This window comes from Leptidea sinapis, chromosome 26 (assembly GCF_905404315.1).
Source record: "Leptidea sinapis chromosome 26, ilLepSina1.1, whole genome shotgun sequence".
NCBI classification, from domain to species: Eukaryota; Metazoa; Arthropoda; class Insecta; order Lepidoptera; family Pieridae; genus Leptidea; species Leptidea sinapis.
Window position 1 is genome coordinate 6,829,735 of NC_066290.1, and position 13,003 is coordinate 6,842,737.

Genomic DNA, 13,003 nt, shown 5'->3' on the forward strand with positions numbered 1-13,003 from the left:
TACAATTATTGGTTTTTTGTTATAAGTAGGTACCCTGCGTTTATTAGTAAGGCAGTAATATTATAATTAGAAATGTGATATTGTTTCTTTACACACTTGTACATTTGAAATTTTATACATATGTTGTGATATATGTACCTAGGCATAAGTGCTGACCCGGCAAATGATTTGCCATATAAATTAAGTACCCCGCGACCATTGTATGAATTGTCATATGTAATGAAGTGTCACTGACCAAATCATTTTTATTGCAAATATATAGGTATTAATACTAAGTAAAAAAAACACAGGTTCCGGATAAGTTATCACCATAGAGTATATACTTAAAACCTGCGAAACACGCTGCATCTATGTATAGGTACCGTAGTATTTTTCCGATCGGTTCAGTAGTTTTCGCAGTATAATCAAAGGAAAAAACCGTACTCTCAATTTATTAGTATAGATACAGAAAAGGACATAGAGTACATTTAATCTTAATATAGTTAAGGGTTTTCTTGTGTGGAAGAGGAGGCGAAACACGTGTCGAATTGTTTGAAGACGAATATTGGCGGAATTAACACTCAAGAAAACTCAAAACATTTGAATAATTATGGATTTCCGCAAAATAACGCCTACTTAAATAAATTTTCAAATAAATACAGCTTTAACTAACTAAGGGCATGTACCAGTGAGAGGCTCCTTTGCACAGGATGCCGGCTGGATTATGGGTACCACAACGGCGTCTTTGTCTGCCGTGAAACATTAGTTTCGGTCTGAAGGGCGCCGTAGCTAGTGAAATTACTGGGCAAATAAGAGATAACATCTTATATCTCATTCTTCTTCGTCTGATTACTGACAGAGCAGTCGTGGTCACGTCGAACGACGAACGATTCTACGCCAGTTATCCTCGGCTGTTGCTTCTGGGCACTGCATTGTAATGGGCACAGCATGGTACCATCAGCTGAACGTCCTGCTCGTCTCGTCCCATTGTCATTAAAAAAAAACAACCACTTTGTTAAGAGTTTATGACTAAGAAGGAGAAAATAATACTCACGTCTAAAAAGAATGATGCCTTCTTGTGCATTATATCCAGTGAGGAACGGCACATCAGCTCCAGGAAGAGAGTCTTTGGGAGTCTTAGTGAGGAACGCCCCCGGTATGTCTGGCTCCACTACCGGCAAGAAGGGAAGGGCCACCGTGCTGTGCAAATCTGCTGTCTTGCCGGAAACCCCTGAGATCCGCACTCCTGCTTTGACTAAAAGCTCGCTCGGTGTGGCTCTCAAGTAACCTAAAATTAATCACAATTGTTAATAACAATATTAAGTATTCCTATGTTGAACAGAAACCCGCTATCTAATGCATCTGTGTTTATCCCTATATTATAATGTGAATGTAAGTTTGTTTGTTACGCTTTCACGCCTAGCCCACTGAACCGATTTTGTACAGAGATAGACTAGAGCTTGGAAAAAGACATAGGCTACTAAATAAAAGGAGAGTTTGAGAAAGGGATGGATCATGGAAGTATGTATGGTAGTTCGTCATTATCGAAGATGACACCATAAAACTTTGTATTTAGGCACTTGATAAGAAATAATTTATAAGTATTTGTTCGAGCGTTTTTGAAACTTTAACCTACATGGGGATGAAATAGGAGATAAAAGTTCGCAGGGAGATACTAAGAGACTGTCCAGAATGACAAGGGATATTCGTGTTATGTATAGTAGAAGAGCGCTGCTAGCGAAAAGACCAGTTTGTATGTGTATTATTGGCAAAGTATCCCAAAAATAAATATTCTGCCCAAAGTAACTATTCCACGCGGACAAAGTTGCGAGTAAAAGCTAGTTATGATATACGATACAAAACTACCGGCTTCAAACATGCGTAATATACTTTTAAACAAGGTAAGGAAATAAAAAATTAATTTTCTTACCAACATTTTGAAGTTAGTGCCCCTAATTTAACATAAAAATTACGAGATTAACGCGCGCTTGTTTAAAACGCGCGTTAATCTCGTAATTAAACATTTAGCATATGTACGGCATGAATAAAATGTATGTAGATGTAAGCGCGCGTTGAGCGCTTGTCATCTGAACGTGGCTTAAATCAAAACGTTCCATGATCCTGTTTTACTTAACTTAGTCATTTATGGCACTAATCGTGTCCTTTGTGGACGCAAACAAAAAATATTTTATCGTTCATCCTGCAGCTTTGGGTCGAATTATTATTTTACGACTTTTTCATCATTTAATCTAGTTTCTCGCAAAGCATAGACGCTCCACTTTAACTGCTTGAACACAAGATATGTCTTTTTACTTACAATATATAAGCTTATAGACAAAGTAGCATGCGAGAGAGAAAAACATCTATACTAATATACTAATATAATAATAATATTATAAAGCTGCAGTGTTTGTTTGTTTGTTTGTGTGTTTGTTTGAACGCGCTAATCTCTGGTACTACTGGTCCGATTTGAATGATTCTTTCAGTGTTGGGTAGTCCATTTATCGAGGAAGGCTATAGGCTATGTTTATTTTTTCAAAATTAGGGATCCGTAATAAAATTGCTATTTTGTAACACAAGGTGTAAAATCGAAAACCTATTTTTGCGTGCGCTGCAAAAACTATTGACAATAGAACAAAATGATGTACAGGCTATAATATAGGCAATATTTTATTACTTATAAAACTATCGCGTGAATTATACTTTATATGGCAAAACAACGTTTGCCGGGTCAGCTAGTCTCTAATATACAGCAAGATAGAAAAAGGAAAGCGAATCTAGTGTTACTGTAACCGAATTTGAGCGAGAATTCGTCAAAAGTCAGCTACGCTTGGCATTAGCTCCATAGTATTTTGCACGTATTTTGAATATTAAACTACACATTGATAGATCAAAAATTGTACTGACTATGGTTTTTACATGTAATTTTACCAGCGAGAGGCTCCTTTGCACCGGATCCCGGCTAGATTATGGACACCACAACGGCGCCTATTTCTACCGTGAATCAGTAATGTGTTAGCATTACTGTGTTTCGGTCTGAAGGGCGCCGGAGCTAGTGAAATTACTGGGCAAATGAGACTTAACATATTATGTCTTAAGTTTACGCGCGCAGTTGTAGTGGCGCTCAATAATCCTGAGCGGCACTGAATTGTAATGGGCACTGCGTATAAATTACCATCTGAACGTCCTGCTCGTCTCATCCCTTATCCATTAAAAAAAATCAATTGTGCTGTTAAGCACACCATGCGTGTTAAAAAGTGTCTTCACATTTAAAGCGTGATTGACGCCCCTCAGTTTTATTAGACTTTTCTACGGCTAGCAGAAGTAATATTTAGAGTTACGTAAAATATTTCTCAGTACCTAAAAACCGTCTCACGCCGAATTGCGACACTGGCTTTACTAACGCCTGCCATAATTAAATAAAATACAGCACATTTATGTACAAATGCAATAATGCTAGACCTCCACACAAGGTTCGGTAAACGCATTCTCAATGTGTTAATCAAAATTCTTACGTAAGAGGCCGTCTTATGGATTCTTTAATTTTATGATAATAACTTTAACTCTTTTGCGTTTTAAATTATTACTTTTAAATGTTATATAATTTTTATATTCCTTGTATAACATTTTGAGACTGAATATCTTATATCTTTATACGAGCAATTCTTGTATTGTATATATATATATAATCTGCTCCAACGATTTTTAGTATACAGGGGATTTCGGGGACGATAAATGGATCTAGCTAGGTTTCAATTTAAAAAAAAGTTTCATCCGTGTTTTAATTAGAAACAGCTACAATAATATTAGAATACAAAGGTAAATTTCACCATTATATACAATACTATAATAGCTCAGTTGGGACATTGAGTGATCCGGAAAGCAGAAGACACCGGTTCGAATCCAGACGTCCTATTAGTTTTTTTTTGTTCAAGATTTGTACATTTAAAAAGCCGAGCAAGGCGCGGTCTTCCGGATATTGTTATATTGAACATTGAGTTGCACTTGAACTTTTTTTTTCAGTACGAATTTGGAACTTTGCTTTGTATGTTCCGTGCATCCGCCATCTTCAGTTTCGAATTACGATTAAAGTAGGTATTTTATTCGAGAAGGTTATACAGAAATGTAAATAATCAACCAATAGGTCAACCAGCATGAAGTATATTGTTCTCTTTTATGGACAGTATTGAAGACAGTGACAAAAAATACTTTTTCACCGATTACGTATTCACACACCTTCTAGAAGCCGGGTTTGAGTTTTCTTGCTTTAGATCGAAGGGATTCTCTAGTAATTATATAAATAAATAAAATAAAAACATAGACAGATTATACCATCCATAGCCAATTTTGCATTAAAAAGGGTATATAACATTACTTAATTAATTAGATAGAATTAAAAAGTATAAATTAAAAATGGAAAATTAAAAAATATTAAAAATAACATTATTATATAAGAAAAAATTTAGGTGTATTTCGGTGGTAATGTTTTACCGTTTTCAATAAGTTCGTATATAAGATACGGATAAGCTTTAAATGATTTTTAAAGCTTGCGGCACATGAGAAATTGGATTATGGATTAAAATCTGAGAAAAATTATGTAAATAAATACAAAAATCGGATGGAATAATGAATATTTATTATTTTATTTAAAATATTTACAGATAAAAATGTGTATAAATATATTTAGTAAAGTATACAATATCATGAAGTATTATTACCCGTATAATGAAGAGTTTTATAGGTATAGAGATATATTTAGGGCTACGAAATAAATATTTTTATATAAGAGGAGCACAAACGGGTCACCCGATTGTATGTGACCACAGCAGCCCGTAAACTCTTATAACACAAGAGACTCTCAAGAGCGTTGCCAACCCTATAAAGCATCGAATAAACGACCATATGACTTCGAAAACTGAAATCACATTAGTACGTGGCAGGCGAGGATCGCACCTGAAGCTCCATGAGAGTCAAATGGTCTTTCTATTCCGCCAGTGACTTAAAAAGGAAAATAATATATTGTAGTCAAGATACCCAAGGTCATATCCACATCCACACCTATTTATTATATTTTAAAATTGCTGTTGTTTTATTATATTATATCTCTATCCCAGCAGATACTCCCTATTCCAGAGGATGCTCCCAAGGGATTGCCGCTTCGCAAAAGGCATAAAAGGCATTGATGTCATTTCTAATACACTAGATAGTGCTACCGCTTCGGAAACAAATGGCGCTCTGAGAGAGAGGAAGCGGCGCAAGAAACTCTCCAAGCATTCTTTTTTTTCCGCTTACGCTTCTCTCTCCCCAAGAGAGGTCTCGCTGAGGGCTTAGCTGGTGGTGTTTAATTGGTAGGCACGTAGGTTCTTATAAATCCCAAATAACCAACGCAGCCAATTATGTTGGTATGCATGAGAATTCACCATCGGGCTCACATCGTTATCCCGGAGGGTAGTCCTTTCTCCTTAGCCTGGGTGCAAAAAAAAAATACTTACCAAGGAGTTCCGCTGTGCTGTTCGTGTCTATGCCAAGTTCGCGACCAAGCTCGAAGGCTCGCGCGAGAGGATCCTTTGCTAGCGCCCAGGGGGACAGCGCTACCCCGCTCTGTGCGATCGCTTTGTGGAACAGCCCCTGAATAATATTTCTTTTAATTTAATGGAATTTATTATACAATGGAATAGCTCTACCGTCGTCGTCTGTCATGACTATATCATATTTAAATTATTAAAACTTTCGTGAGACATTATAAACATTATTTGTCTAAAACGGCTTTTACTCACGATTGAGGAGTTGGTACCCACTAGTTTCGGACCATTCGGAGGTTCTTCATCAAGGTGAGTATAGTGGGTTCGCGATAACGTGCCGTCTCAAGCATTTGAGAGACAAATAAAATATCATATTTTTGAGAAAGGAATCTCTATCTACAATTCTAACTATTGAAAACAATTATTAACTTTTGAACTTAATATAATATATTACTAGTTTAGCAGCGAATTTGCCAGAGGCTCCTGTGCACAGGTTGCCGGCTAGATTCTGGGTACCACAACGGGCCCTTTTTCTGCCGTGAAGCAGTAATGTATAAGCATTACTGTGTTTCGGTCTGAAGGGCGCCGTAGCTAATGAAATTTCTGGGTAAATGATACTTAAAATCTTGTCTCAAGGTGGCGAGCGCAGTTGTAGTGCCGCTCAGAATTGTTGGGTTTTTCAAGAATTCTGAGTGGCACTGCATTGTAATGGGGAGGACGTATGAATTACCATCAGCTGAACGTCCTACTCATCTCGCCCCTTATTATCATAAAAAAAAACTACTGTAATAATTACTTAATTCTGTTTACCTACGATATGATATTATGTAGGTATAAAAATCTTTAAAGCAGACATTGTGATAGATCTTAATCGACATACAACATTCAAACCGGTATATTATGTGGACATGCCCTACATTACTTGTTATAATAATTTACCCGAGACTCCGGAGACAGCATGTGTAGATGCACGGAGGCCGCGCCCGCTGACTCACCAAAGATCGTCACTCTGCCCGGATCTCCGCCGAAGAACTCAATGTTATCACGTACCCATTTAAGAGCCATCACTTGATCCTTGAAAATATTATACGAGTTAGACTTACAATATATTAATAATAATAATAATAATACAGCCATTTTATTCCGAACTAAAAAAAAACAATTAAAATATGAAAAAACAAATAATCTTCAGCTATAAATTATAAAATGTCTCTTAGTTCGGCGTGGCGATTGGCAAAGGCCTCCTCCAACGATTTCCACTCTTTCCACTGTTTTGGGCAACTCTTCTCCAGTTAGGTCCAAAAAAACACAATGTGTAAGCAATATTGTGTTTGGGTGTGAAGGGCGCCGAAAATGTGACTTAATATCTAATATCGCAAGGTGACGAGCGAAATTGTAGTATAGCTTAGAGTTTCCGGATTTTCAAGAATCCTGAGCTGCACTGTAAAGGGCAAGGCATATCAGTTACCATCAACGGAATGTCCTGCTCGTATAGTCTCTTATTGTCATAAAAAAAGAACAAACTGAGATACAGCAAGATTGTAACCGATTTTGATCGAGAAGTCGTAAAAAGTCAGCTACGCTTGACATGAGCTCCTTATTTATTTTTAATATTAAACAACTGACTAGATCACACATTGACAAATCAAAATTGATCACATATTATCGGGGATGTCAGGTGGTTTACACGCTAGTATAAGTACATGAATTCGTTAAGTGATACAAAAAATGATTTTGTTCTTTATTATTCAAATTTAAAGATTTTTATTCAAAATAGGATTCACAATCACTTTTTGAAGGTCAAAAACTACAGGTGGACCAAAAGTCCGTTTGTAATTGGAATGATGATTAAAAAAAAACTAATTACAGTAAATCAAAATTGTTTATTGTTTTCGATAGTAAACAAAAGGGGAATTTATTTTTTTAAAATCACATCATCCATATGCAATTCTTCATTATTCTGGCATTGCTGCAATCTAGAGCGGAAATTTTCGATAACAGCTTTACATGTTTCTGTTTAGATTTTTTGGATTTCTGTGCGAATACGATCCTTTAATTCGTCAAGAGTTACTGGGTTGGTTGGCTGGAATGCAGGGGTTTTTGATCACCATGACATAGTGTCACTCCAATAACGACAATTTTGTCTATTAACATGCCCATTTAGGTGGAAGTGTGCCTCGTTGAGAAAAAAATGTTTGTAAAACTGGTGAATCGCTCTACCATTTCGTTCGCAAACTGCAACCTAGTGGCATGGTCCTGAGGCCTTAATTCCTGCACCATTTGGATTTTATAGGAATGTAGACTTAAATCTTTCTTGAGAATGCGGTTTAATACATCATTATCTTGGCACGTTAAGGACAACAGACCGCTTTCGAGTTGAAAGTCCAGGTTGGTCACGAACAAACGATTTTACTCGCTCCACGTTTTCGGGGTCCCTCAACGCTCTAGGTCGGCCAGATCGAGGTAAATCCATTGTTGCACCCGTCTTCTCAAACTTGAGCACCCATTTTTTAATCACACACCTGATGGAGCTTGATTTTTGTGTCGTGTCTTGTAATGATTGCAAAACTTTCGTTGAGCTAAGGTCGCAGAATCGTTGTTTCGATAGTACTCGCGTACACAAAACGCACGTTGACAACCGCTGAACGACGCCTGGTCCTAAATTTCCATTGGCCGCTCTTGCAATGCGTAACCCCTCCACCCCCCTCCGCCGCCACTGCTAGACGCGGCAACCGATTCAAATGTTAACGAACTTTTGGATCACCCTGTACCACCCATTCAAAAAAGACTGCCTCAGACCTGAGAAGAACGGGTGCAAGAAACTCAGCGCGCTTTTTTTTTATAAAAATATGGATAACAATGTATGTAATATCGTACAATAAACATTTATAATTAAAGAGCCTGAGGGTGTTCGCTTTATTCCCATTTGTATCAAGAAAATCGTTTATGCTATAGTAACCTTCCCCACACAAACGTTTTTTAACAATTCTTTTAAATTTCGTAATACATTTGTTTTGTATATTTCTGGGATCATGTTGTAAAAGCATATACATCGCCCAATAAAAGAATTATTAGCTCGATTTAACCGAGTAGTAGGCATAACAAGTTTATGTTTGTTCCTCGTGATAACATTATGATTGTCACAGTCTCTAGCAAATTCCTCAATGTGCTTATGAACATTTAGAACATTATCTAGAAATATCCGGACGACCGAGCCTTGCTCGGATTTTTAAGAATGTACAAAACTTGAACAAAACAACTAATAGGACTTCTGGATTCGAACCGGGGTCTTCTACTTTCCTTATCACCCAATTTCCCATCTGAGCTATTAGTCTTGTGTATATTGGCGAAATTTACCTTTGTATTCTAATGTTATTGCAGCTGTTTCTCATTAAAACACAGATAAAAGCACATTTTTTTTAATTGAAACCTAGCTAGATCGATTTATCGCTCCCGAAATCCCCTGTATACTTAATTTTATGAAATTTGTTGGAGCCATTTTCGAGATTCAGATTATATATATACATACAAGAATTGCTCGTTTAAAGATATAAGATATATTGAGAAGCAACAGTCAAAATTTTATTTCTAAAATTATTCAATGACTCTTACTGATTCACTTACTCTTAATGATTCTTTAGGATCTAGGTTATAAATAGCCTCTTCAGCAGCACAAAGATGGTATTAATATCGGCTGCATTATGGGGCAGATAAGAATATAATATAGGACATAATGATAATACTATGAACATAACTAAAATACACTTATCGCGCCGTATCTATGTCCGTTAACTGTCAGATTTTCTTAACCGCATATGCTGCAGAACTAAGCCTATTCGCCAATCCTTCAATGTGGGGGCCCCATGGTAAATAACTTTTTTACTATACTCTTTTATTAATTAAGTTTACTGATTAAAATTTATGCTACTTGTACCTAAGACTAATAATTGGATATCGCATGATAATTTTTTTTCAAATATATCTGGAGGATGAAATTGGTTTTTTCAAGTAGAAAGAAAGAAGAATGAATGAATTATGTAAAGAAGCCTTTAAGAGCTGTGTATTAAAAAGGACTCAGAAAATTATGCTTTAATTTATTTTAACTTTAAGCCCCTACATTTTCATGCCACAATTAAAACTGACCCGTTGCGTTTTACATATTTGAGGTGAACGTTTACAGTTTAGTGTAAATAATAAATAAATAAAAATAATAATATTGGCACACTTACACAAATTATCTTGCCCCAAACTACTAGACAGCCTGTGCTATGGGTTGCAAGACAACGATATATTTAATACGACACATACTAAAACATACATAAATACAAATAAACATCCATCGGAAACAATAACACATATTTATCATATAAATGTCTGCTACCGGGATTCGAATCCGGGACATCTAGATCAGCAGGCCGGTTCACTAACCTCTGGGCTATATGGGTCGTCAAGCTAAACTAATTCCACTAAGTTTTGTCTATAACCAATTAGATACGTGTTTCTACATGAGGCATCTTCAGGAGATGTTGACTCGAAAAGGCGACATCATCACAATATCTGGATAATTATGGTTCTCGGCAAAATATAGCCTAATTCAATTTTGTTATATATTATAATACCTTCAGACCCATGTTCCCTGATACTTCCTCGTTCTCCAGGCTGAGGAAGCCCAAAGCTCCAAGTCTGTAGTTCAATGTGACGAGCACAACTCCAGCCGCAACAAGATGATCAGGTCCGTAGAGGAAGGCGTTACCGGAGCCAACAGTAAAAGCTCCGCCGTGTATCCACACCATCACGGCTAACTTCGGATTGTAACTGAAAACACAAGATGCGTTGTGAAGACTGTCGATATCTCTGTACCCAAATTATATCAAATTTTTTGAAGTGAAAACTTCTATAATAATAATAATAATAATAATAATAATAATAATAATAATAATAATAATAATAATAATAATAATAATAATAATAATAATAATAATAATAATTATAATTATAATAATAATAATAATAATAATAATAATAATAATAATAATAATAATAATAATAATAATAATAATAATAATAATAATAATAATAATAATAATAATAATAATAATAATACTAATAATAATAATAATAATAATAATAATAATAATAATAATAATAATAATAATAATAATAATAATAATAATAATAATAATAATAATAATAATAATAATAATAATAATAATAATAATAATAACAATAATAACAATAATAACAATAATAACAATAATAATAATAATAATAATAATAATAATAACAATAATAACAATAATAACAATAATAACAATAATAACAATAATAATAATAATAATAATAATAATAATAATAATAATAATAATAATAATAATAATAATAATAATAATAATAATAATAATAATAATAATAATAATAATAATAATAATAATAATAATAATAATAATAATAATAATAATAATAATAATAATAATAATAATAATAATAATAATAATAATAATAATAATAATAATAATAATAATAATAATAATAATAATAATAATAATAATAATAATAATAATAATAATAATAATAATAATAATAATAATAATAATAATAATAATAATAATAATAATAATAATAATAATAATAATAATAATAATAATAATAATAATAATAATAATAATAATAATAATAATAATAATAATAATAATAATAATAATAATAATAATAATAATAATAATAATAATAATAATAATAATAATAATAATAATAATAATAAATTTTTTATTTGCTAAAAACTGCCACCAAATTTTTTACAAGTACAATAGATATGACAATTAACATTGTATAAAGAAAAGAAAAATAACAATACAAATGTTTAAAAAACAATAAAGAAAGAGATATTAATGCTTTAAAACTAACTATGTAGAATGATAACAAACCAGGCAGCAGCGCGATTCGCAAAAAGGACAGTTCTCAGCAAACGTTAGGACGTATTTTCCTAACACTGATATTATGAACTTCCTATATTTTTTTTTCCGTGAAAGCTATTTTGGCAGTAATGAGTGAAACAAATAATTATAATATTTAAATATTTATCGTATCCTCTATCTAATAAACAAAGCTCAGAATTTATTAAATTTATAAATCTGAAAAGAAAATATTTATATCAAGTAGTGATGCGTATACACGCATTTACGTACATCCCCACTAGCTAGACAAGTATATAATAAAAATATATATAAAAAATGCATGAGTAATTTAATATTATATAGATAAAATATATCCATTATGATACCCATCCTCACTACAGTCGATGTATTTAATTTAGTTTTTGCTCTTGCAATAATAGCTTTTTGTAGTTATTCTTAAAAGATTCCTTTGAGTGCAAATTTCGAAGTGGTGGGGGCAGGTTATTCCAACACTTAGTGGCTACGTAGCGAAAGCTACCACGAAATGCGGTTGTGTGGAAGATGGGTATATTTAAAGAATCGTGCGAAGCGCGGGTCTTATGTGGAATGTTAGCATCACTTCTCCATTTTAACTTTTTAAATAGATAAATAGGGATTTCGTTCTTTATTATACCGAATAGTAAGGTAGCAAAGTGCAATTTCATACGACTCCCCATTTTTAATAATGACTCTCTATTTAAATAAGGGGTAACGTGGTCTCGCCGCGGAATGGAGAAACAATATCTTGCACAAGCGTTTTGAACACGTTGTATGAGACGTTTAGTACGCTCCAATAAGCGTGGACCTATGGCTGCATCCATATAATTAAATTTGGAAAGAATCAAAGATTCACAGAGGAGTACACGTAGGTCTTTTTTTATTGAGTTTCTGATTCGGTTTAGTACTTTCAGTCTATAAAAGCAACTACGAACAATCTGAAGTATATGTTTTTCGAAACGTAAGTTTTCGTCTACGAGCAAGCCAAGATTTCGGACCTCGGTTACCCTCTCTATTTGTTCATTATTAATTTTAATGTTGGGTTTACCAGTTACTACTTTTTTAACTTGATGCCGAGTACCTATAACCATATATTTCGTTTTTTTTTATAACCAAGTTGGGCAATTTTGGTAGGGGGAAATCTTATACGTTCGCGTCCCCGACACGCTCATGACTCGAATAATTAAGAAAGAAGACGATGGGTACAGAAGATGATGAAAAATAATAATTTAACAAACTTGTGTCTTCTATCAAGTCGAAATTTTCATACTAAAAGTTCTAAGTTTTCAATCGGTCCTACAAATTTTTTTGTTATTCCAATTTTAGTTCACTTTTCTAGCAAATTTTAGCATTTTAATAAGCCTAAAGGCCAATTGACTACCTAAGTACTGATGTGAACCAATATTTTTTTCACAGTTATACAGTAAAGGTAAAGACTCCAAAACAAAATTCCGAGTTGAAACTTTCTGAGGCATAATTGATAAAAACTTAAAAATTCAACTCAAAATTCATTTATTTGTACAAAGTCATTTAAAAGCACGTATGAAACTCTCCTGGTAGATAGCCTGTGTC

At 33.7% G+C, this 13,003-nt stretch overlaps 1 protein-coding gene across 2 annotated transcripts in view; it reads right to left on the minus strand.

Annotated features, from left to right (window-relative positions):
- Positions 1 to 13,003, minus strand: part of LOC126972534 (venom carboxylesterase-6) — a 48,479-nt gene that overhangs the window by 13,256 nt on the left and 22,220 nt on the right. For both annotated transcript variants that reach the window (XM_050819365.1, XM_050819366.1), the window contains exons 5-8: positions 10,121 to 10,316; positions 6,441 to 6,575; positions 5,472 to 5,607; positions 1,034 to 1,267 (exon numbers count right to left, since the gene is read on the minus strand). In XM_050819365.1, coding sequence (XP_050675322.1) covers positions 1,034 to 1,267; positions 5,472 to 5,607; positions 6,441 to 6,575; positions 10,121 to 10,316 — 701 coding nt within the window. The remainder of the gene's footprint in view (positions 1 to 1,033; positions 1,268 to 5,471; positions 5,608 to 6,440; positions 6,576 to 10,120; positions 10,317 to 13,003) is intronic.